This window comes from Caretta caretta, chromosome 28 (genome assembly GCF_965140235.1).
Source record: "Caretta caretta isolate rCarCar2 chromosome 28, rCarCar1.hap1, whole genome shotgun sequence".
In the NCBI taxonomy this organism is placed as follows: domain Eukaryota; kingdom Metazoa; phylum Chordata; order Testudines; family Cheloniidae; genus Caretta; species Caretta caretta.
In genome coordinates, this window is record NC_134233.1 from 361385 (window position 1) to 385138 (window position 23754).

The following is a 23754-nucleotide window of genomic DNA, read 5'->3' on the forward strand; positions in this document are numbered from 1 at the left end:
CACAGCCCCACCCCAGCTGCAGGGGGCACCCCCTATTCAGCCCTGGGCCTCGGATCAGGGCCGGGCACTGAGGGGTCTCCCCGGGCTTGGCAGCAGCTCGTTAAACGCTGAGGAAAATGAGGCAGGGAGCGCAGAAGGGAGGTGCCTAAATTTAGCAGAGCCGGGGAGGGAACCCAGGAGACCTGGCTCCCAGCCCCCCCCTGCTCTAACCCCCCAGTCCCCTCCCAGAGCCGGGGAGAGAACCCAGGAGTCCTGGCTCCCAGCCCCCCCTGCTCTAACCCACCAGCCCCCACTCCCCTCCCAGAGCTGGGGAGAGAACCCAGGAGTCCTGGCTGCGAGTCTGTCCCTGCCCCCCCCTCCACCCCCGCTTATCTCCTGCCCCGCCGGCGTCTCACGACGCTCCTGGGGCCAAAGTGCGTCGTCGTGAGTGGGACGTGGATCCGGAGCAAGGAGCAGGCCCCCAGGGTGTGGAGCTTGTGGTGAGAGCCCCCTACTCCTGGGGGGAGGGTGGAAGCTGGGGGATGGGGGCCAGGCTCGGGGGGAGGGGTTAGGGGGCAGGGGCTGGGTGAATCTGGGGGGGGGGTGTCAGTTCCTCCCCCCTCCCTGGGTGTTGTGGGAGCCAGAACTCCTGGGTCCTACCCATCCATTTCCCAAACACCCTCAGAGCTTGGTCAGCCCTCCCATCCATCCCCCACACCTCCCCCCGTATCTGTCTGCCTTCCGCCCCCTTGTCCCTGGGGCGCACGTGTCCTCACGCATTGGTGGGGGTTGTTTGTAGGGCAAACAGCCCCCGTGCCCTGTCTCATTGCCAGGACCGTATAACCAGCCCTGTGTCGTCCCCGTCCCCCCCCCAGAGATGGCCGCATCTCAGTGCCAGGAAAGGGGTCCCTTTATAACCAGCCGCCCCGCCCCAGAGGTGGCTGCATCTCGGCACCGGTGGAGGGGTCCCTGCATAACCAGCTCCCCCACCTTGCAGGTGGCTGCATTTCAGGGCCGGGCGAGGGGTCCCTGGGTGAGGAGGTGACTGGCCAGGCCTGGGCTCTCTTCTCTCCTCCCAGCCAGGGGGCTCCGTGGAGCCGGGCTCCCCGCAGCAGGATGGCGGGCGCCCTGAAGAAGCACCTTGAGTTGCTGAGCGTGTTCCAGTGTGTTATGACCTTCCTCTTCTTCGGTGAGAGCGGCCTGGGGGTGGGGGCTGACTCCTGCGATGGGGGGGTCCTTCCCCGCTCCTGGCAGGGTGCAGGGATCGCCAGTGCGGGCAATGCAAACCGCGGAGAGGGGAAGGGGCGGGCTGCCGGGGCCTCTGCGATGGAGGAGGCGGATGGTGCCAGGTAGGCCTTCACAACATCCCCTGACAAGGAGTTCCGCAGGTTAACAAAGCACTTCTTGTTTGTATTAAACCTGCTGCCTGTTAATTGCATGAGGTGATCCCCTGGGTCTTATGTTGTAGCCAAAGGTAAGTAACACTTCCCTGTTCGCTTTCCCCACACTGGTTTTATAGACCTCGATCGTATCTTCCCTCCCCTTAGGTGTCTGTTTTCCAAGATGAACGACCCCTGTCTTTTTAAGCTCTCCTCGTACGGGAGCCGCTCTGTCCCCACGAGCATCTGTGCTGCCGTTCTCGGGACCTTTGCCAGCCCCACTCGATTCTTTTTGCGAACTTGCAGGGAGGATTCAAGGTGCGGGCGTCCCACGGATTTAGAGAGAGGCAACGTGAGATTTTCTGTCTTATTCTCTCTCCCTTTCCTAACGATTCCCAGCTTTTTCCTGTTCGCTTTTTTGACATGCTGAGTGGATGATTTCAGAGAAGCGGCCACAGTGCTTGCAGGATCTTTCTGGAGTGGCCGCAGCTCGTTTTGGGATGATGTTTGCCCACGTGCATCACTTCGCATTTATCAACACTGAATTTCATCGGCCGTTTGGTTGCCCCGTCGCCCAGTTTTGAGAGATCGCTTTGTAACTCTTCCCAGTCTGCCTGGGACTTAACTATCCTGAGTAGTTTTGTATCGTCTGCAAATTTTGCCACCTCACTGTTGACCCCTTTTTCCAGATCATTTATGAATATGTTGAATAGGACTGGGCCCAGTACAGATCCCTGGGGGACACCACTATTCACCACTCTCCACTCTGAAAACTGACCATTTATACCTCCCCTTTGTTTCCTGTCTTTTACCCAGTCACTGATCGAGGAGGGGACCTTCCCTCTTATCCCATAACAGCTGACTCTGCGTAAGAGCCTTTGGTGCGGGACCTTGTCAAAGGCTTTCTGAAAATCTAAGTACGCTACATCCACTGGATTCCCCTTGTCCGCGTGCTTGTTGACCCCCTCCAGGAATTCTAGCAGATGGGTGAGGCAGGATTTCCCGTTACGAAAACCCCAACAAACTACGTTCATCTCCGTGTTGGACAATTCTGTTCTTTACTAGATTTTCAGCCACTTTGCCCGGGACTGAAGTCCGGCTCGCCGGCCTGTAATTGCCGGGATCAACCGTCGGCCTCGCGTCGGCAGCCTGCCGGTCCTTTGGTTACGAGCCACCCTTACGAGCCCTGCAATTTCCTGAGTTCCTGCAGATCTGGGGCGATCCCCACCTGGGCCTGGCGCCGTGTGATTGACCCATTGCTTCTGCAGTCGCTTCGCTGAGCCCCTCAGCGTGGGGCCGGCCCTCAGCTCTGTCCTCCCCCCCCCCCCAGGTGCCTTCTTTACCTCCCTCCTCTGCTATCTGCTCTTCACCCGCCTCTGGGTCGTCTCTGTGCTCTACTTCGTGTGGTGGGTGATCGACCGTGACACCCCAGAGAGAGGTGAGTGTCCCTGCCCCCCGGGCTCCCCGCCCCGGGGCCGGGTGGAAGCCGGGCCCCCCCAGAGGGGACAGGCCCCGCGCCCCCTTCCCCGCCCCCCCTGAGCCAGCTGGTCCCCGCCTTGGGGCCGGGTGGAAGCCGGCGCCCCCCAGAGGGGACAGGCCCCACACCCCCTTCCCCGCCCCCCCGAGCCAGCCGGTCCCCGCCCTGGGGCTGGGTGGGAGCCGGTGCCCCCTAGAGGGGACAGGCCCCACGCCCCCTTCCCCGCCCCCCCCGAACCAGCCGGTCCCCGCCCCGGGGCTGGGTGGGAGCCAGTGCCCCCTAGAGGGGACAGGCCCCTGCCCCATTCCCCGCCCCCCTGAGCCAGCCAGTCCCCGCCTGGGGCCAGGTGGGAGCCGGTGCCCCCTAGACGGGACAGGTCCCGCACCCCATTCCCCGGCCCCCTGAGCCAGCCAGTCCTCGCCCCGGGCCAGGTGGGTGCCGGCGCCCCCCAGAGGGGACAGGCCCCGCGCCCCCTTCCCCGCCCCCCCTGAGCCAGCCAGTCCCCGCCCCGGGCTGGGTGGGAGCCGGTGCCCCCTAGATGGGACAGGCCCCTGCCCCATTCCCCACCTCCCCTGAGCCAGACGGTCCCCCCCCCGGGCTGGGTGGGAGCCGGTGCCCCCTAGATGGGACAGGCCCCTGCCCCATTCCCCACCTCCCCTGAGCCAGACGGTCCCCGCCCCGGGCTGGGTGGGAGCCGGTGCCCCCTAGAGGGGACAGGCCCCCCATTCCCCACCCCTTCTGAGCCAGCTGGTCCCCGCCCGGGGCCGGGTGGGAGCTGGTGCCCCCTAGACGGGACAGGCCCCTGCCCCATTCCCCGCCCCCCTGAGCCAGCCGGTCCCCGCCCCGGGGCCGGGTGGGAGCCGGCGCCCCCCAGAGGGGACAGGCCCCGGGCTCCCCATTCCCCGCCCCCCATATCTCTCCCCACAGGTGGGCGGCGCTCAGACTGGATGCGACGCTGGAGAGTCTGGCAGCATATGACTGATTATTACCCTATCAAGGTAACGAGGGGGGGGCAGGGGGTGTGTCAGAGGGCATCTGCACAGCTCAGAGAGGCGAGGAGTGGGGCAGGAAGGTGGGATGGGGCAAGTGGGGGGAGCAGTGGAGTAGGAAAGGAGGGTTGGGGGGGCTGGGACAGGGTGGGGGTGGGGTGGGGGGCAGAAATCAAGCAAACCCAAGAGGGGTGGGTGTGTTGTACCAGAGTCCGAATATTCAGCAACCCTCCTCCGCCCCGACCGGCTTGTCTGTCTGTCCGTCCAAATTGTCCGTCTCCGTCCCCACCCCCCCCTGCTCCCCACACTGACCCACACTATGACCTCCTGCCCTCACACCGACCCCCAGCGCCTTCCTGACCCCCATGTCCCTCTCTGACCTCTGCCCCCCTGCAGCTGGTGAAGACGGCGGCTCTGCCCCCCGACCGGAGCTACGTGCTGGGCTCCCACCCCCACGGCATCATGTGCTCCGGGGCCGCGGCCGCCTTCTGCACCGAGGCCCCCGGCTTCTCCCGGCTCTTCCCCGGCCTGCGGCCCTGCCTGGCCCTGCTGGCGGGGCTTTTCCACCTGCCCCTCTACCGCGAGTACATGATGGGCTTAGGTGAGGGGCGGCCCCCCGGGGCATGGGGGCTCTGGCGGGGGCCGGGACAAGGGGGGTGAACAGGGCATCCCCCCACCCTGGGACATGATGGGCTCTGGGGAGGGGGGCGAAGCCTGTACCTGCCCCCCTCCTCCATGGCCATGTGCTATAGGGGGAGTGGGTGTGGCAGGAGGGGGGTCTCTCATTCCTGGGGGGTCAGCAGGCCTACTGGGCTTTGCCCCTCCCAGCTATAAAGAGTTTATTTGTGGGGACCCCCCCTGCATGTGCCCCGTGGTCCCCCTCCCCGGGACCCCTCCCCATGCCCAGGCCCCTCACCCGATGGGGGGTATTGACCTGGTGTGGCGAAGCGGGACTGTTCTTAATGTTTTCTCTGAAGACTGTGTGGGCCTCAGTTTCCCCTCTGCAGTTCTTAAGTATCTAGGTGGTGGGATAAGGGGGTGATTGTTCCATCACACCCATCTCACCGGGGGTGGGGGGCACTGCTGTGCCGGGGGGTGGTACTTGTCCCCCCCTTTGGCTCCCCACGCTCTGGGATGGGTTAATTGCCCTCTGGGGTGGAGCTGGGGGAGCTGCCGGCTTGTTCCCTGGGGCAAAGGGGTGTTTGCCCCAGGATGGGGGGAGGTTGCTGCTTCAGCCCCCCCCCCGCCCCACAGCTCACTCTCTCTCTCTCCCCCTCACCCCCCCAGGGATGTGCCCCGTGAGCCGCCCCAGCCTGGCTTTCCTGCTCTCCCGGCCCGGCAACGCGGTGGCGATCGTGGTGGGGGGCGCGGTGGAGTCGCTGGACTGCGCCCCCGGGCAGCACCGTGTCACGCTGCGAAGCCGCACCGGCTTCGTCCGCCTGGCGCTGCAGCACGGGTGGGTCCCGGGGGGGGCCAGGCCGGAGCATTGGGCGGGGTGCGCTGAGCTGGGGCCCGGGGCGGGCGCTGCGGTGCTGGGGGGGCCCCGGGCCGGGTGCCAGGCCCGTGCGCCAGGCCCGTGCTTTTCCCCCCCGTCTTACCCTCTTCCCCCCCCCCCCGGTCTTGTGGCAGGGCCGCCCTGGTTCCCGTCTATTCCTTTGGGGAGAACGAGGTCTTCCGGCAGCTCGTCTTCCCGCCGGGCAGCCGGCTCCGGCACCTGCAGCTCCGCTTCAAGGACCTGACGGGCTTCGCGCCCTGCTTCTTCTGGGGGCGGGGGCCGCTGCCCTTCCCCTCGCCCATCACTGTCGTGGGTGAGGAGAGCAGGGAGGGGGCGCTGCCCGGCCCTGAGCCGGGCGGGGGGATCCCAGTCCCCCGCGGGATTATCCCCCCCCCGCTAACCCCTTGCTCGCTCTCTCTCTCTCTCTCTCTCTCCGCAGTGGGGAGCCCCATCCCCGTGCCGCGCCGCCCCCACCCCACCCCCGCCGAGGTCGCCCACTACCACGAGCTCTACGTGGGGCAGCTTTGCCAGCTCTTCGAGCGCCACAAAGTCAGCTGTGGGGTGCCGGCCTCCTGCCAGCTCAGCGTGGTCTAGGGACCCCCGGCCGGGCCCCTCTGCCCCCCCCCGGTCCCGCCGGCTCCACGGGGCCTAGGCCCCGTCTCCGCGACCCCTGCCAGTTCAGCATCAGCGGGGGACCCCCCTGCGCCCAGTCCACGGGGTCCCGCCAGTTCGACCTCGTCTCGGGCTCCTGCGACCCCCGCCCAGGCCCTTCCCACGGTCCGGCTGGCTCAGGGTCACCTGGCTCGCTCTGTGCCCCCCGGCCGGGCCTGGGTCCCCGCCTGGGCTCCCCGCCAGGGGGAAGCCGGTTGCTGGCCTCAATAAAAGCTCTGAGAGTTTTATTTTGCACCTCAAGTCTCCAGGGATTTGTATGCAGACCAGACACCCCAATTCCCACCCCCTCCACCGACCGAGATCAGGGTCCGCCCCGTTGTGCCAGGCGCTGCCCAGACCCCATCCCCGCAAGGTCAGGCTGGAATTAAGGATTTGGGAGTGACAAATTGGGGGGGGGGGGGATTCCTGTGCGCACAGACACCTGCTCCTCCCCCAAAGGGGCTGGGCTGGGGGCCGGGGGCTGCTTCTCTGTGAGTCATGGAAATTTCCTCTGAGCGCCTGAGTCCTGGGAAAGTGGGGCAGGGAGGGGGTAGCTGGGGGGGGCTCTGTGCCAGCGGACATGAGGCGCTAGGAGCGGGGTGTCCATCTCACGATGCACCGGACGCCTGGGTCCCTTCCTTCCCCTTCATGCCCTAGGTTCTCCCCTCCCCCTCTTCACCGGACTCCTGGGTCCCTTCTCCCTTCATGCACCGGACTCCCCCTCCGCATTGCCCTTGCGTGCGCTTTTGCTTTGCAGCTACGTCACCGTCGGGATTCCCCCCTCCCCGCAGCAAAAGCGTGTGTGTGTGTGGGGGGGGACCCCCCAGAAAAAAAAGGGGCGCCCCTCCCCCCACCGCAGGCACCGCTGGGATTCGAACCCAGGATCTCCTGTTTACTAGACAGGCGCTTTAACCAACTAAGCCACGGCGCCGGGATGCTGGGCTGGCCGCCGCTCGCCCCAGCTGCCTGCTGGCTACGCGGGGGGGGGGGGGGGGCCGCCCCCGACCCCTTCCACACCTCATGGCCCCGGTGTCCCCGCTGCGGGCTGAATGGGGAGTCAATCAGGATTGACCCTCCCCCACCAGCGGCAGCCTCTGGCCGCGCTCCGGATTCCGCCCGCTCTGCACCACGTGTGGGGGAAGCCCAGAGTCTGGCCTGGCTCTGGGGGGGGTTATGGGGTTGGGGGGGGGCCCTCTGCCGAACCCAGCGCCCTGTCCCCCTCTGGGACCCACCCCGCAAGGCGGGCAGTTTACATGTGGCTGGAAGAAGGGGTGGGGGTGGGGGTGTGGGGGGGTCTCGGCCCTGGTGGGATCACACTGTGTGCGCTGCCCTTGGAAGCCCGCACACCTCACCCACCCCCAAACTGTGAATGGGGCATTTGTCTGAGCCCGGTGGGGGGGAGGGCTTGGCACAGGAATCCCACTGCTGGCACCAGAAGTCCCCCCGCATCCCCGAAGGAGGAGGAAGCCCCCCTGCCCCCCCCCCCCCCCCCGACTTCCCTGGCAGCTCCGCTAATGACCCCGTTGCTGGGTAATTAGGACCTGGGACAAAACACTCATTAAAGGGCTGCACATGCCTGGCCTGGTGATGGGGGGGGGGAAACGGAGGGGGGGGGGGCGCCATGGCTGGGCACGTGACGGGGGAGGCCACGATAAGGGAGGGGAGTGGGCCCCCCCCCCCCACAACAGGAGACGGGGGGTGGGGGACGGAGAGGACAGCCACTGACCCCAGAGCACCAGGTCCTGTGTGTTGTGTTGTCGCCTTTCACAGCCCCGAGGGGTGTCGTGCATTGCTGGGCCCAGGGGGCACGGCAGGGGGTTGGGGTGTAGGGGGGGCTTCACGACGACACACAACGTCCTCCATATTGCAACACGAGCCAACACACACACACCAGTGTCCCCATCCGTCCTGCCTTGCCCGCCCTGGGGCATTGCACCGCGTTGTGGGTTGTGTTGCGTTTCACAGGCCCACAGGTCTTGGTATGCAACACACCGGGGCTGTACCACAAGTCACTGCCACACAACGGCCTGATGCTGTACGCTGGGGTGTCGTCCTGCGCCCCACAATAGCGTGCCCTGGGGCACTGTGCCGCAGGGTGGGGGGGGGCCAAAGGGTGTCATGTGTGTCCAATGACAGTGCAGGGTGTTGTGTTGCCGTGTGTAGAGCATTTTACGTTGTGCTGCGTGTGTTTCGGGGGGGCGGGGAGGCGTGCTGTGGGGCGTTGGCTTGTGCTGAGTAGGCCGCTGGTGCGTGTGTTGGAGTGTATTGCAGGGTGTGTTGTGTGGCAGTAGGTAGGATGGTGTGTTGCAGGGTGTAGGTTGCGGTGTTGCAGTTGCAGTGTGTGGGTGTTGCAGGGTGTGTGCTGTAGTGTTGCATTGTGTGTATGCGTTGTGTTGCAGTGGGTAGGACGTGTGTTGCGGTATTTTGGTCAGTTTGTGTTGGGTTGCAGTGTGCCGGATGATGTGTTGTGTAGCAGTGTGTGGGTCGGGGTGTTGCAGTGTGTAGGACAGTGTATACGTTGGAGTGTGTAGCAGGGTGTAGGATGCTGTGTTACAGTGTGCGTTGTGTAGGAGGGTGCGTTGTGTAGCAGTGTGTAGGATGGTGTGTTGCAGGGTGCGTTGTGTAGGAGGGTGTGTTGGGTTGCAGGGTGTGTTACAGTGTGTGTTGTGTAGCAGTGTGTAGGATGGTGTGTTACAGTGTGCGTTGTGTAGGAGGGTGTGTTGTGTTGTGTAGCAGTGTGTAGGAGGGTGTGTTGTGTAGCAGTGAGTAGGAGGGTGCGTTGTGTAGCAGTGTGTGTTGCAGGGTGCGTTGGGTTGCAGGGTGTGTTGTGTTGTGTAGCAGTGTGCAGGAGGGAAGGGGGGGCCCCCAAGTAAAAAGCGGCCCCCTCTGACCCCGACGTGATTCGAACACGCACCCTTCTGATCTGGAGTCAGACGCGCTGCCGTTGCGCCACGAGGTCAGCTGCGGCTGGGGCCGGAGCCGGGCCTCTTCCAGGCTTGGGGCGGTGGGGGCGGGGCCTGTCAGGAGCGGGGCGGGGTCTGTGCAAGCAATGTGGGGGAGGTTATGGGTCAGGGAGGTTATGGGGGGGAAAGGGAGGGGAAGGGGGTACGGGCAGGGAGCTTAGGGGGGGAAGGGGAGGGGCAGGGGGTATGGGGCAGGGGGGTAAGGGCAGGGAGCTTGGGGGGGAAGGGGAGGGGAAGGGGGGTACGGGCAGGGAGCTTAGGGGGGGAAGGGGAGGGGCAGGTGGGTATGGGAGAGGGAGCTTGGGGGGGAAGGGGAGGGTCAGGGGGTTACGGGCAGGGAGCTTGGGGGGAAGGGGAGGGGCAGGGGGTATGGGGCAGGGAGCTTGGGGGAGGAAGGGGAGGGGCAGGGGGTTACGGGGCAGGGAGCTTGGGGGGGAAGGGGAAGGGCAGGGGGGTATGGGGCAGGGAGTTTAGGGGGGTATGGTGCAGGGGTTACAGGCAGGGAGCTTGGGGGGAAGGGGATGGGCAGGTGAGTATGGGGGAGGGAGCTTGGGGGGGAAGGGGAGGGGCAGGTGGGTATGGGAGAGGGAGCTTGGGGGGGAAGGGGAGGGTCAGGGGGTTACGGGCAGGGAGCTTGGGGGGAAGGGGAGGGGCAGGGGGGTACGGGGCAGGGAGTTTAGGGGGGTATGGGGCAGGGGGGTACAGGCAGAGAGCTTGGGGGGAAGGGGAGGGGCAGGGGGGTATGGGGGAGGGAGCTTGGGGGGGAAGGGGAGGGGCAGGGGGGTACGGGGCAGGGAGCTTAGGGGGGTATGGGACAGGGGGGTACGGGCAGGGAACTTGGGGGGAAGGGGAGGGGCAGGGGGGTATGGGGGAGGGAGCTTGGGGAGGAAGGGGAGGGGCAGGGGGGTACGGGGCAGGGAGCTTAGGGGGGTATGGGACAGGGGGGTACGGGCAGGGAGCTTGGGGGGAAGGGGAGGGGCAGGGGGGTATGGGGGAGGGAGCTTGGGGAGGAAGGGGAGGGGCAGGGGGGTACGGGGCAGGGAGCTTAGGGGGGTATGGGGCAGGGGGGTATGGGGGAGGGAGCTTGGGGGGAAGGGGAGGGGCAGGGGGTATGGGGCAGGGAGCTTGGGGGGGGAAGGGGAGGGGCAGGGGGTTACGGGGCAGGGAGCTTGGGGGGGAAGGGGAGGGGCAGGGGGGTATGGGGCAGGGAGTTTAGGGGGGTATGGTGCAGGGGTTACAGGCAGGGAGCTTGGGGGGAAGGGGATGGGCAGGTGAGTATGGGGGAGGGAGCTTGGGGGGGAAGGGGAGGGGCAGGTGGGTATGGGAGAGGGAGCTTGGGGGGGAAGGGGAGGGTCAGGGGGTTACGGGCAGGGAGCTTGGGGGGAAGGGGAGGGGCAGGGGGGTATGGGGCAGGGAGTTTAGGGGGGTATGGGACAGGGGGGTACGGGCAGGGAACTTGGGGGGAAGGGGAGGGGCAGGGGGGTATGGGGCAGGGGGTTAGAGGGCAGGGAGCTTGGGGGGAAGGGGAGGGGCAGGGGGGTATGGGGGAGGGAGCTTGGGGGGAAGGGGAGGGACAGGGGGGTACGGGCAGGGAGCTTGGGGGGGAAGGGGAGGGGCAGGGGGGTACGGGGCAGGGAGCTTGGGGGGAAGGGGAGGGTCAGGGGGTTAGAGGGCAGGGAGCTTGGGGGGGGAAAGGGAGGGGCGGGGGTACGGAGCAGGGAGTTTAGGGGGGTAGGGGAGGGTCAGGGGGTTACGGGGCAGGGAGCTTCGGGGGGGGAAAGGGAGACGCTGGGGGTTATGGGGCAGGGAACTTAGGGGGGCAAGGGGTTTACGGGTAGGGGAAGGGAATACATGTGGGGTTAAGTGGTCTGGGTCTGGGGCGGGAGGGAGGCGATGGGGGTTGCGGAGAAGTGGGGGACCGACAGGCTCAGGACTGGGGCTCGTGAGCTGGGGGGCAGGCCCAGGTCTGAGCTGGGGGGGGGAACTGGGGGTTACAGTTGTGGGGGGGCAAGTATTTAGGGGGAAAGCGGCCAGGTCCCACTGACGCAGCCCCCCCTTGTGAGGGGCCAGGGTGCCAGCTGGGGTGCGGGGGGGGGCGGGTCTGTGACCCTGTGCTATGGGGGGGCCATGGGGCACAGCTCCGCGCGGGGGGTGTGTGGGCAGGGAGGATGCTATGGCTGGGGGGGGGTGCGGGGCGATTGAGGTGCAGGGTCGGGTCTGTAGCCCTGTGCTATGGGGGGGGGGCATGGGGCACAGCCCCCGCGCGGGGGAAGTGTGGGGGTGGGCCGGCTCTGGGCTCCCCCCCCGCCCGCATTGCAGCCCAGTGGCCCCCCCCCCGCCCCTCTCAGGTCACTTTCTCCCGCTGATGACGCACAGGCGCGGGGGGGGGATTAGCCGGGCTCATGTGATGCCAGCAGCCCCCCCCCCGCACCTTGTCCCCTCCAGCCTGGGGGGGGGGCGGTCGGGGGCGGGGCTTAGCGCCCCCCTTTATAGCAGCCGCGCCGCGCGGAGCGATGCTGGCGGGGAGAGGGACCGTCACAGCCCGGCCCCAGCCACCCACCCGCCGCCGGCTGCTCCCGGTAGGGACCCCCCCCACACACATGGGGGGGGCACCGTGACCTTTAGGGGTCAGGGCATGGCCGGGGGGGGGATTTATTGGGGAGGGGGCGGCGCAGGGAAAGAGCGGGGAGGGGAGGGGATATTGGGGGATGTTTGAAGGAGAGGATGTGTGGGGAGGGGGTTTCTGGGAGAAGGGGGGTCTCTGGGGGGGATTAGAGGGGGGCTGCTGGGGGAGGGGGTCTCTGGGGGTTACAGGGGGATGCTGGGGGAGGGGGTGTCTCTGAAGGGGAGGGGGTCTCGGGGGGGCTGCTGAGGGGAGGGGGTGGCTTTGAACAGGAGGGGGGTCTCTGGGGGGGGGCTGCTGAGGGAGGGGGGTGTCTCTGGCTCTGTTAGTACATCCCCACTTCGTGCTAAGACCCCCCCCCACCAGGCTGCTGCCCCCCCCTCTCCGCACCCCCGGTGTGTGTGTGGGGGATGCTGGCGACCCCTCCCCCATTGTTACCAGGGAGCCGTCGCCATTACCCGGACACCTGGGTCCCTGAGGATGCGCCCGGCCTCGACGGGGAGGGGGCGGGCGGGGCCCGATCCTCCCTCTTCCCCCCCCCGCCCCGCTTTCCCCTGGGGACAAAGGCTGGGGGGAGGGGAGATTGTCACCCCCCCCCCCGCCCCGAGCCCCTGCCATGGGGAGCGGGGGGCGCACGGTAGGTGCCCCGGGGAGGGTCGCAGGGACGGATCCCGGGGTCCCTGCGCTCTCCATCAGCCTGTCCCCCTGACTCCCCCCCCCGTCCTCCCCCAGCTTATGGCTGTGCCCCCCCCCGTTCCCTTTCCCCACCACCTTTATTATGTAACCCCGGGGTCTGGGGGGGGGGGGGCTGGCCTTGTTCCTTCCCCATTTCAGCCTCTTTCCCCCCCCCCATTCCTGCCCCTCCTGGCTGCTTCTCGGGCCCCAGGCGTGACCAGCTGGCCCCCTGAACCAGGGCACTTTCCCTGTGCCCCCCAAATTGGGCAGGGAGGGGGGGCTAGGCAGAGGGACCTGATGCAATCTGAGGTTACCCAGGGTCCCCTGCTCTGCTACTATCCCCCTCCCCCTCTCCCTGCCCCCCATCCATCCCCCTCCCCTGCAGGCAATCCTCTCCCCACACCCTACACCCTCTCCCTTCGCTGCCCCACAGTAGTGGCCAGCCCGGACCCATGTGGGGCACCCAAGGGTAACCCGCCGGCGAGACCGACGTCAGGCGCGTGGGCCGCCCCCAGGGGCAGCTTTTCTCTCCCCTGTCACGTTTCAGCCGTGGTGGGTGCCCGGTCGCCGCACAGAGACCCACAGGGGCAGAGAGCGCCGGTGGCCGGTGCCCCACGGGGCTCTCCCTGGCGCCGGCTGGGAGCCGTTCGGGCCCCTCATCCCCCACCTGCCACCGCACCCGAGACAGCTGGGCTGGGGCGTCCGTGTGCCCGGGGCAGGCCAGGGGGACCACGGGTGGGGCCCGTTTGGGGCCCTGGCCAAAGGGCTCCCGTCCGGCAAGAGCAGCATCACCCCTTCCCCCCGACCGGCTGGGACCCCGGGCCGAGGGGCCTGGGGGCAGCAGACCCGGGGAGCCACGCGAGAGCCACGTCGGCACCCATGGCCCCGTTTCCGGCGCCCCTGCCATGCCCCCAACCTGGCTCTGGCCGTTTGGCGGGCTGGAGACCCTGGTTTACACTTGGCTCTGTCCTGGCAGCAGCCCCTTTGACGTAACTATTCACAGGGCCCCCCCTAACAGAGGGGATAGAGCGGGGTGCTACCTGGGGTCCCCCCCCACCAGGGTCACAGGAGTGGACAGGGGGGTCCCCATTCAAATCCTGCTTACGGGCAGAGCTGGGGTGCACCCGGACCTCCAACTTCCCATGCGCGTGGCTAAGCCCCTGGCCTGGCTCCCGGGAACAGTGAATTAAAGGGGAGCAGGAGGGACCCCCCACCCCCCAGGGTTGAACCAGGGTTTCTACCGGCCCTGGCCAGCACCTGCCCCACTGGGCTGCAGCCGACCTCTCGCAGGGGCCCCGACCCCGTTAATATTGAATGCGAGCGGACCAGCGTCGCCAGGCCAGGTTACGGGAGCTGCCCAGGGACCCCCAGGGACAGGCGGGGACCCCGACCCCCAGGGACAAACACCACATGGGGGACAGCGCCTGGCTCGGGGGCCCGGCCTCATCACACGTAAAAGAGCCGATGGGAAAACGCCTCCATCCTGCCAATCACCCCAAATGCGTGGCTACCACCCAGGTCGGGCGGCCGCGGGCCCCCAGCTCGGCCCTAACCGAAGGCAAGAAAAGGCAGAACATGCCTGGCCCCACGGCAGCGAGGCCTGGGGGTCCCCATGCCACGGCCTGGACGCCGCGGTCACCCTGGAAGCCGTTCGAACCCGACGTGACACAGGGGAAGCCCGGCAGCTCTGTCCGCCCCCCCCAGATATGCCCCGGCGGGGTTTTCTAGCTGGGGGGGGCTGGCCCCCCGCATTAATAAGACCTGACGCATCCCCCTCCTCCTCATGCCCCCCCCCCCCCCACAAGCAGATTAACACGGTCTGTTTTTAGCCGGGCGCTGAGAGATGCCGAACGCCGACTCTTCCAAAACCGACCCCCTCCCCCACGGTGCGGGGGGGGGCGGGGGGGGGCAGGCAGGGATGCAGGGGGGGGTCACAGCATCTTCCCAGCTCGCCTCTCCCCCCATGTGACCCTAAGGGGCAGGGCAGGAGAAGAGGGGTACAGATTGGGCCCATCCAGCCTCGTACCCCTTCTCTCCACCCCAGTTCAGCCCCACCGGCCTGGCCTCCTCCGTATCCCCCCCCCAGCCCAAACCAGACCGGTGGGCCCAGATCCAGGGGAGTCTATGGGGCGGGGGGGTGCACAGGGGCTCTGTGAGTGTTCTGTGGGGGCTGGGCGTTTGAGGGGGGACAGGGAGGGTGAGGGGAGCTGGGTGGGAAGGAGTTTTTCCATGGAGCCCTGGGATCGCAGGCGCCAGACGCCAGGGGGTGGGCCCGGGCTAGGGTGGGGGAGGGGAACTGGCCCGACCTGTCTGTCCATGACAAGGGGACCAATGGGGAGAGGGGGTGAGCCTCCCCATCCGTCCCCCCCAGCCCTGGGGATAGGGGGAGGGAGGTCCCAGAAATGAGACCCTGCAGCAGCCCCTGCCCCGCACATGTCACACCCCCCCTCCCCCCCTTCCCCGGGTCTGCAGCCGCCCCAGGGCATACGAACCCCGGGGTAGAGCAGGGACCAGCGCTGGGCCCCGGCCCCGCCCGGGCAGAACAGAGACAGGGGTGGGGATGGCTGGATACAGGGGTGAGGGGCTGGCTGGAGGGGGTGCACCAGCGTGGACGTGGGCCCTGCCCCCCAAGACTCTGTCCCTCCTTAGGGGGGGCCGGGATGAATATTTCAGGGGGGGGCAGTGGGTCGGGTTCCCGGGCCAGACGTTTCCGTCTCACATGGCGCAGCTGCACACCCGCCTCCCCCCGCAGGCCGCCTCGGGTTCCCTTGAATATTCATGGCCAGCTCCCGGCGCGGTGAAACCAGAGACCCCCAACCTGCCCAGGCAACGTCCGCTCAGGGGAGACGCCTGCTCCGAGGGGGGAGGCCAGGGCTGTGGGTCGGGAGTGAGGGGCACTGGCAGAGCTGGGGGGGGGCCCAGGGCTGGGACAACACGGGGAGCTGTGGCTGACGACACACACCCAGCTTCCCTTCAGTCCCCACCCCAGTGTGTCCCCCATCAAACCTCTCTTGGACACAAAATTAATCTTCACTTCCTCTCACTGCATCTCAGCGCCGGGCAAGGGGTCCCTGGGTCACCAGCTGCCCCGCCCCAGAGGTGGCTGCGTCTCAGCACCGGGCGAGGGGTCCCCGTGTCACCGGCCGCCCCGCCCCAGAGGTAGCCGCATCTCAGAGACTCACCTGGCTGTTAGCGGCGCTGGTGAGTGCGGGGTGGGTGGGGCGTCCGTGGCTGGCCCCCCCCGCCTGCGGCTGTTTCACGGCTTTGCTTTCTCCCCGCAGCCCCGCTAGCCAGGCATGAAGTTGGAGCCAGGGCTGAGCAGCGACCCCCAGCTGCAGTTCGTGGTGGCGACGGAGAAGGAGTTTGAGGAGATCCTGGCCATGTCGAAGGGCATCTACGGGGGCCTGGATTATCTCCCCAGCCGCTACCACGCCTGGATCCGTGAGCCCAACCGCACCGTGGTGCTGGCCAAGAAGAACGGAGCCGTGGTGAGTGGGAAGTCGGACCCGGCGGTGCCTGCAGGGGGCAGCACCTGGGCCTGAGGGTTACTTGCTCCTGGGGCTCAGTGAGCCAGGTTAGGGGCGTCCCCCATGTAAAAAGACCCCAGCTGCCCCGCCCCAGAGGTGGCCGCATCTCAGAGCCGGGCGAGGGGTCCCCATGTAACCAGCTGCCCCGCCCCAGAGGTGGCCGCATCTCAGAGCCAGGCGAGGGGTCTCCGTGTCACCAGCTGCTCCGCCCCAGAGGTGGCCGCATCTCAGAGCCAGGCGAGGGGTCCCTGGGTCACCAGCCGCCCCGCCCCAGAGGTGGCCGCATTGCAGTGCTGGGTGAGGGGTCCCTGTGTAAATAGCCCCGACTGTCTACTCAGAAGTGGCTGCATGTGAAGTCTGTATTTCTGCCATCCCCGCTCACCGTGTAGCTTGCAATTGCCCCCCCACCCCGGCTGTCTGCATCCCAGCGACCCACCCCCACACCTTCCCCAGCACGGCCCCTCCCGCTGCCCCATTTCTTGTCTCCCGGCGGGCTCCCCGCTCTGACCTGCTTTGAGCTGCGGCGGGATCGACCCGTGTCCCTGGCTGTTATAGATCCGCATCACTCCTGCGTCAGAGCCAGAGGTGGGCACATCGCCTGTGAACCCTGGTCCCTGCCCTGGGTTCGGGTCTCGCCTCCAGCCAGGGCAGCCCCCGAACTGTGAGAAACCTGAGCTGACGAGCTGGGCCCGGCTGGTCCGGGTGCAGGAACCACTTGTAATGACTCCAGGGGTCCACCAGATAAAAAGACCCCCACACCCCCATGCTACACCTCAGAGGTGGCTGCATCTCAGCATGGGCCAAGGGGTCCCTGTATAACCAGCTGCTCTGCCCCAGAGGGGGCTGCATCTCAACGCTGGGCGAGGGGTCCCCATGTCACCTGCCGCCCCGCCCCAGAGGTGGCTGCATCTCAGCGAGGGGGGGCAAGGGGTCCCTGTACAACCAGCTGCTCTGCCCCAGAGGGGGCTGCATCTCAGCGCCGGGCGAGGGGTCCCCGTGTCACCCGCCGCCCCGCCCCAGAGGTGGCTGAATCCTGTGACTGGGGGAAATTCATCTTCTGGTCACATATAACCTGGTAATGCCTAAAAGCCTGGCCCTGCCCAACCCATGAGTGAGCTCAGGGCTCTGCCGGAAACTGGCTCTGGGGTGGGGTGGGGGGGTGAGGCCTAGCGGCTGGGGCAGCGGCAGGAGGGAGGGTTGGGCTGGGAGCCGGCCTGGGGCAGGATATGGGCCTGGTACCCCCTGCAGGCAGGGGAGACTCCCAGGGCCAAGTCTCCTGTGAGGCCTTTATACCTGCCCCGGGCGTCGCCAGCCCAGCCCCTGGCTGGTGGATTGGCTGGAGCCTAGCGCAGGAATGAGTCAGCCCCGCATGTGGCTTAATCAGGCTGTAATTAAGGGATGACTCACCCCCTCCCCCCAGCCCCTCTTGTGCAGGTGCCACACAGGACCCCCCCCCCCCCCCCCCCGAGGTCAGGGTCCCCTGTCATGCCGGGCGCTGCATAGACCCTCCGGCTGCAAGGCGGGTGGGGGGATTGATTTAAATCATCAGTTTGAACCGGCTTTTCCCTTTGGCCTGCTGGTCTTTTTCCAACGCAAGGTGCGTTCGCACGGGGTGGCTCTAGCCCAGTGGCCCTGTCCCGCTTTCAGGGGTCGGATTTGTCTTGCGTACCCCCCAGTTGCCCCTCACCGAAAAGCGACGTGCTTACGAACACCAGGCACCAAAATACAGAAGCGAGGACTGAAAAATGGCTGATTTCCTCCTTGTTACCATCTAATTCCAGAGTAAATCAGCTGGGAATATAAATATTGTGTCGTACGCAGAGCAGCATAAACCAGGTCTTGCCGGGAGGCCGCGAGTTACATCGGCCATTGTCCAGCAAAGTTTTCAAATTCGCCCAGGAGACAGTGAGCAGAGCGCGAGTTCCTACTCACCGGCCTCGCTTGCAAATCAGCGGTTCTCAAGCAGGGGTAAGCGTACCCCTGGGGTGCACAGAGGGCTTCCAGGGGGTCCGCCAACTCCTCTAGCGATTCGCCTAGCTTTACAACGGCGACAGAGGAAACCTTCGCGAAGTCAGTACAAACTAAAATTTCACACAGGCAAGGCCTGGTTTCTGCTGCTCTGCGTACGACACCCCGAGCGGTGAGTACAATATTTATATTCCAGCTGATTTATTTTGTAATTACAGGGTAAAGGCAATTTGTCACGAACACCGCGCTGTGACACGTCTGTGTTTTGGTGTCCGATGTTTGTAAGCATGTCGTTTTTAAGTGAGGTGAAGCTTGGGGGTAGGCAAGACAAATCAGACCCCTGGAAGGGGCACAGCTGTCAGGAAAGGCTGAGAGCTGCTGGCCCGAAATCCCGTAGGCTGATCAGCCAGGCCCTGTCCATAAAGCGTCACCTCCCCGGTGTGAGGTTTCCCCCCGATTCTCTCTTTATAGGGGAGCCGCCTTTAATGCCAAGCGTTTGGGAGAGGCTCCTGGATTCTGCCCGGCTATTTTTCATTTCAGTGTTTGAAGAGAGAATAAATAAGTTTTAGGCCTTAAAAAGATGGGGTATTAAAGTCAAATGACATTTTAAATAAGTTTTTTTTTATTTTTTTACACAAGGAAATTAATACACAGCTGAAATAATTAATTCACTAATTCCAGCAGTGGGTCCGTTCCCGCCCTGCCCACGCTCCGGCCGGTGCTAACCCGCTGCCCCCTGCCTCCACCCCCCCGCTTTCCTCCCCAGATCGGGCTGCAGTCGGTCTGCGTGGTGGACGCCGGAGAGACGGTGCTGGTGGAAGGGCTGCGCGTGGCCCCCTGGGAGCGGGGCAAGGGCGTGGCCGGCGTCCTGCAGCGCTTCTGCACCGAGCTGGTCAAGCAACAGCACCCCGGCGTCAAGGTGTCGCGGCTGACGCGGGACGACAAGCTGGGCCCCAAGGACTTCAAGAAATACCGTCTGATCACCAAGCAGGTAGACGCAGGAGGAGGGGATATTAAGTGAATTACGGTAGTGCCCTGGGGGCGGGTAGCGGGGGACTGAGATCGGGGCACCACAAACCCCCACACAGCGAGAGACCGGCTGACTAGGTGAAGAAACATCCTCCCCACTGATGGGGAAACTGAGGCCCAGAGCCTTGCTGTCACTTGCCAGAGGTCACACAGAGCTGGGAAAAGAACCCAGGAGTCCCCAGGGGCCCCAGAACCTGGCACAGAACCGGGCTCCCAGGTGTCACGGAGTGTGGGGGGGTCAGGGCCCTGCACCCCCCCACTTCCTGCGATTCACCGTTTCTCTTGTAAAAGCCAGTAACACAGAAGGTTTATTAGATGACAGGAACAGGGTCTAACACAGAGCTTGTAGTTGCAGAGAACAGGACCCCTCAGCCGAGTCCATGTTGGGGGGCAGGGGGCCTCCCTCTGTTTCCCCAGCCAGCCCCAAACCTGAAACTCCCTCCAGCCCCTCCTCGCCTTTGTCTCTTTCCGGGGCCAGGAGGCCACCTGATCTCTTTGTTCTCCAACCCCTTCAACTTGCACCTTGCAAGGGAGGGGCCCAGGCCATCAGTCCCCAGGAGACAGGGTGTCTGCCATTCTCTGTGCAGACCCCATCCCACTGGCCCTCTAGGGCTCTGACACAATCACGCCCACCCCCGATCTCCCCACCTAGAGACTTAAGAATTGCCTAGGGGAAACTGAGGCACTCACACAGTATCCAGAGAACATATTAAGAACATTCCCACTTTGTGACACAAGGCACAGATCCCAGGGGCCCCAGACCCAGGCACAGATCCCAGGGGCCCCAGACCCGGGCACAGATCCCAGGGGCCCCAGAACCTGGCACAGATCCCAGGGGCCCCAGAACCTGGCACAGATCCCAGGGGCCCCGACTCCTAGCCCAACGCATTCGCCCCCAGCCCAGCCACCCTCTCGTGAGGGGTCTGTGGTGGGCCTGCTGCACCTGGCTCTGGGCCCACCTTGGGACGCCTGGGAGGTGATGGGGGAAGGACCCCCAGAGGGCTCAGGGCTGCAGAGCCCAGTGGGAACCCACTGCAGCAGCGCTGTCTAATTCCCCCAGAGCAGGGCGAGCCGTGGGGGTCCAGAAGCCCCTGCCTGGGGGTGGAGATGGGGGGATCTCTGCCGCCCGGGGCGAGGGGTCTCTGGCGGATTTGGCCGCGCTCGGCGGCGGATGGGTCGGCTCTGGGCTGCCAGGCCTCTCTGCCTCGGGTCAGTCTGGCCATCACCCTGGTATCTGGCTCCCGGGAAGGTCGTGGCTGCTGACCCACTTTCCCCAGCCATGCGAGCCAGCTGAGCGGTGCCTGGCGGGCGCGGCGGGGGGGGGGGAGGAACGGGACGGTTAGTTCAATTAGTGGAAATCAGTCGTGCCATGAAATGGAGCAGCAGCCAGGGGGGCAGGCGGGGGCAGGGGGAGGAGTCAGGACTCCTGGGTTCTCTGTCCTGGAGGGGACAGGGCCCGTGCCCCATTCCCCGCCCCCCTGAGCCAGCCCATGGGGAGCTCCCCCTGTCCCCCGGCCAGCTTACCTGCGCCTCTCCCCCTCCAGGGCATCCTGCTGGTGCGGTTCAACGCGGCGGAGCTGCTGGCCCGGCTGGACACGGCGGTGGCCCAGCTGCGGGCGGGCGGCTTCCAGCCGCTGCCCACGGAGGCCCTGGAGCCGGGCGAGGTGCGGGCCCTGGTGCTGAGCCCGGCCTTCCAGAGCGAGGTCCTGCCCGGCCGCACCATCATCCAGGACTGGCAGCCCTACCGGCCCAGCGAGCCCAACCTGGCCCTGCTGCAGCAGAAGCAGCTGCACTGGGTGGTGGATTGCAAGGCCCGGCCCACGGCCGCCTCGCTCTGCACCCAGCCCTTCCCCATCCCGCTGGGCGAGGACTGGGTCTACCTCAACATCGACGCCTTCGGCCGCCAGCCCGCCCACCTCAAGAGCCAGCTGCTGCACCACCTGCGGGCCCGCCTGCCGGCCCTGCGGGGCTGCGTCATGTGCCAGCTCTTCCTGGAGCCCAGCCTCTGGGGGGAGCTGGCCGAGTTCTGCCGGGCCGGCCTGCGGCTGGAGCTGGCCAAGGGCTACACCGAGCAGTACCTGCTGGAGGCCGATATCTAGGGGGAGCGAGACCCGCCCCCCTGCCCGCCCACTTCCTGGTCCCGCAGACGCACTTTCTGAGCCTTGGTCCCCGCCCCCCACCCCCTTCCTGGCCCGCTAGAGGGACTCCCCTAGGAGACGTGCCCCCCCCCCACCTGCTTGGCAAGCCCTTGCGACGGTCAGTGGAGCTGAGCCACCGTCGGCGTGGCGAGGGGTCCGGCGACAGCCCAGGGATGGAGGAGGGAGCCTAGCAACCATTGACACGGCGACGGGGCCCAGTGATGGAGCCCAGCGACGGTTGACACGGCGACGGGGCCCAGTGATGGTGGGCACGGTGATGGAGCCCAGCGACGGTTGAGGGAGCCTTGCAACCATTGACACGGCGACGGGGCCCAGTGATGGTGGGCACAGTGATGGAGCCCAGCGACGGTTGAGGGAGCCTTGCAACCGTTGACACGGCGACGGGGCCCAGTGATGGTGGGCACGGTGATGGAGCCCAGCGACGGTTGAGGGAGCCTAGCAACCGTTGACATGACAACAGCACCCTGCACCGGTTGACAGACCCTCCCACAGGCTGCCGGATCCCTCGAGGGGTCGCCATGGCTGATGGAAACCCTTGTACAGGGCTCAGCTCTCCCCTCCCCCCGCAAAAAAAAACCCACCTGAAAGCTGGGCCTAGAGCCCCCCCCCGCCCCCCTAGTGATGCCTCGACACGAGTGACGTGCAATATAGAGTCTCATAAACGGAGATATATTTATAAAGTCGCCTGCAACAAGAGTGTGTCCCCCCCTGCACTAGCGCCAGAGCCCATCTGCCCCCCCATCCCACCGCTGGATCCCCTCCCCCCCGCACTACACACTAACTCCCTCCCCGGGGCGAGGTTGCACCCCCCTGTCCATAGCTGCTCCCCCCGCCCAGTGCATTCTCCCCCCGGGAGGTCAGGAGCAGGGATCCCGCCTCCCTCCCTTGGGGCAGTCACGTGCAGGGTGTCCCTGCAGCCCCTGCTTTGGCTTTGCTGTCCCGGGCCGGGCCAAGCCCACGGTATTATTAACGCGAGTCTCTGATCCAGGTTAGATCAGCGATCCCCCCTCCCCCCCCCACTCCGGGGCTGGCACAGAATGGGGGGGCTGGGGGCCCTGGTTTATTTCTGTAACTAACCCCCCCCGGTTACCCCCCAAGCTGTGATTCCCTCCCCCCATCCCCATGTGGCAATAAACCCCTCTCCCCTCAGCCCCTGTCTCGCCTCTCATTTCTGCCCAGCACCCAGACGCTCCCCCAGCAGGAGTGGGGCGCCACCGTGGGGCATGGGGGGGTCACGGTGCAGGGAGGGGGGGGTCGTCCAGCGGCTGCTTTGTCCGGTGTCTGAACCTGGGGTCAGCCCAGACCAGGGGAACGTGGGTAACTGTAGGGATCTATCAGCCGCACCCCCCATGTGTCCCGTTCCCCGGCGCCCCCCGCCCCGTGTCCCCCCCCCCCGAGCCAGCAAGTCCCTGCCCTGGGGCCGGGTAGGTGCCCGCGCCCCCTAGACGGGTCAGGCCCTGTGTCCCATTCCCTGCTCTCCTCCCCCAAGCTGGCTGCAGTAGTTAGCCCTTTGTCTGCCATGGGGATCAGATGGGGGCGCACCCGGGGCACCCTGCTCACACCAGCACCGGCTGATTTAACCCCCCAGGATGGGGACAGGGATGTCTGGGGATATGGGGAGAGGGGTGCGTGTGATATTTTCCCCAAGCCATGCAGACAAGGGGGCGCTCGCTCTGTGCTGTTAAATTAACCCTCAGATTGTCCCCTGCAATGCTGCAGAGCGGGAAACTGAGGCACCAGCATGCCCAGAAGTCATGGGCACACACTGGGGTGTACACACACTCACACACACACACGGGTGCTGTTGTGCACACACAAAGACACAGTTCCCAGACCGACAGACGCACGGACACAGACTCCCTCCCACGCTTCGGTCAACTCACCACAAGGGGGCACTCGGGTCTGGCTTTCGCGGCTGCCTCCATCCATCTCTGGCTCCTGCTGGTTCTGCACTTTTACCACCAGGGCCTCCCTGGGAGCTGGGCTTCAGGAGGTGAGATGCGGCCACCTCTGGGGCGGGGCAGCCGGTGACCCGGGGACCCCTCACCCGGCCCTGAGATGCGGCCACCTCTGGGGCGGGGCAGCTGGTGACACGGGGACCCCTCACCCGGTGCGGAGACGTGGCCACCTCTGGGGTAGGGTGGCTGGTTACACAGGGACCCCTCGCCCGGCCCTGAGATGCGACCACCTCTGGGGCAGGGTGGCTGGTTATACAGGGATCCCTCACCCAGCGCTGAGATGCAGCCACCTCTGGTGTGGGGCAGTTGTTTGTACAGGGACCCCTCTGTCTCCACCCACGGCTTTGGGAGCCACTGTCTCATGCTTCAGGAGGACTAAAAGGTCAATTGGCTCCTCGACAGCACCAGATGCTGGTTGGAGGGTTCCCTCCGGAGAGAACCCAGGAATCCTGGCTCCCAACCTCCCCTGCTCTCACCCACCAGCCCCCACTCCCCTCCCAGAGCCGGGAAGAGAACCCAGGCGTCCTGGCTCCCAACCTCCCCTGCTCTAACCCACCAACCCCCACCCACCTCCCAGAGCTGGGGAGAGAACCCAGGGGTCCTGGCTCCCAGCCCCTCTTTCTCTAGCCCACTGGACCCCACTCTCCCATGTGGGGCCAGACAGACAGACATGGCAGCCAGGCAGGGGAGTGGGGAGTAAATCTAGTTTCTTTCCGGGAGATGCTTTCCTGCCGGGATGCTGTGGCTTTGAGCCCATTCCAGGCGCTCGTTTGCCAGCCAAACTCACTGCCGAGAAACTGGCCTGCCGCAGCGGGATGGGGGGTGGGGACGCTGCCCCTCACACTCTGACTTGGGGGGTCACTGGCCCATGCAGCTCCCGTG

The 23754-nt window shown here is 66.1% G+C and overlaps 2 protein-coding genes and 2 non-coding genes across 5 annotated transcripts; 2 read left to right on the forward strand and 2 right to left on the reverse strand.

Moving 5' to 3' along the window:
- Nucleotides 1-408: 408 nt before the first annotated feature.
- On the forward strand, nt 409-6225 carry MOGAT3 (monoacylglycerol O-acyltransferase 3). The gene is made up of 8 exons (XM_075124039.1): nt 409-479; nt 977-1168; nt 2689-2796; nt 3763-3833; nt 4221-4425; nt 5112-5280; nt 5454-5632; nt 5759-6225. The coding sequence occupies exons 2-8, from the start codon at nt 1096-1098 to the stop codon at nt 5911-5913; spliced, it is 960 nt and encodes a 319-aa protein (XP_074980140.1). The 5' UTR covers nt 409-479; nt 977-1095; the 3' UTR covers nt 5914-6225.
- A 602-nt stretch (nt 6226-6827) lies between these two features.
- Nucleotides 6828-6901, reverse strand: TRNAT-AGU (transfer RNA threonine (anticodon AGU)). The gene has a single exon. It is a non-coding gene; the product is annotated as a tRNA-Thr (tRNA).
- A 1956-nt stretch (nt 6902-8857) lies between these two features.
- Nucleotides 8858-8929, reverse strand: TRNAW-CCA (transfer RNA tryptophan (anticodon CCA)). Its single transcript has one exon. It is a non-coding gene; the product is annotated as a tRNA-Trp (tRNA).
- A 2457-nt stretch (nt 8930-11386) lies between these two features.
- NAT16 (N-acetyltransferase 16 (putative)) lies at nt 11387-22063 on the forward strand. Of its 2 annotated transcripts, XM_048833997.2 has the most exons (5): nt 11387-11512; nt 15286-15432; nt 15513-15719; nt 18493-18717; nt 20300-22063. In XM_048833997.2, exons 3-5 carry the CDS (start codon nt 15528-15530, stop codon nt 20852-20854), a joined length of 972 nt encoding a protein of 323 aa, XP_048689954.1. In that variant the 5' UTR covers nt 11387-11512; nt 15286-15432; nt 15513-15527; the 3' UTR covers nt 20855-22063. The 2 variants fall into 2 exon arrangements, with proteins under 2 accessions (XP_048689954.1, XP_048689955.1); XM_048833998.2 differs by lacking the exon at nt 15286-15432.
- The last annotated feature ends 1691 nt before the right edge of the window (nt 22064-23754 follow it).

What these genes read in the sequence shown, in the direction of transcription:
- NAT16 (XM_048833997.2), top strand. Translation starts at nt 15,528, where the DNA reads ATGAAGTTGGAGCCAGGGCTGAGCAGCGACCCCCAGCTGCAGTTCGTG. An exon ending in CCAAGAAGAACGGAGCCGTG is followed by an intron (nt 15,720 to 18,492) that starts GTGAGTGGGAAG and finishes TTTCCTCCCCAG; the next exon opens with ATCGGGCTGCAGTCGGTCTG. An exon ending in ACCGTCTGATCACCAAGCAG is followed by an intron (nt 18,718 to 20,299) that starts GTAGACGCAGGA and finishes CTCCCCCTCCAG; the next exon opens with GGCATCCTGCTGGTGCGGTT.
- MOGAT3 (XM_075124039.1), top strand. Translation starts at nt 1,096, where the DNA reads ATGGCGGGCGCCCTGAAGAAGCACCTTGAGTTGCTGAGCGTGTTCCAG. An exon ending in CCGTGACACCCCAGAGAGAG is followed by an intron (nt 2,797 to 3,762) that starts GTGAGTGTCCCT and finishes CTCTCCCCACAG; the next exon opens with GTGGGCGGCGCTCAGACTGG. An exon ending in CGCCTGGCGCTGCAGCACGG is followed by an intron (nt 5,281 to 5,453) that starts GTGGGTCCCGGG and finishes GTCTTGTGGCAG; the next exon opens with GGCCGCCCTGGTTCCCGTCT.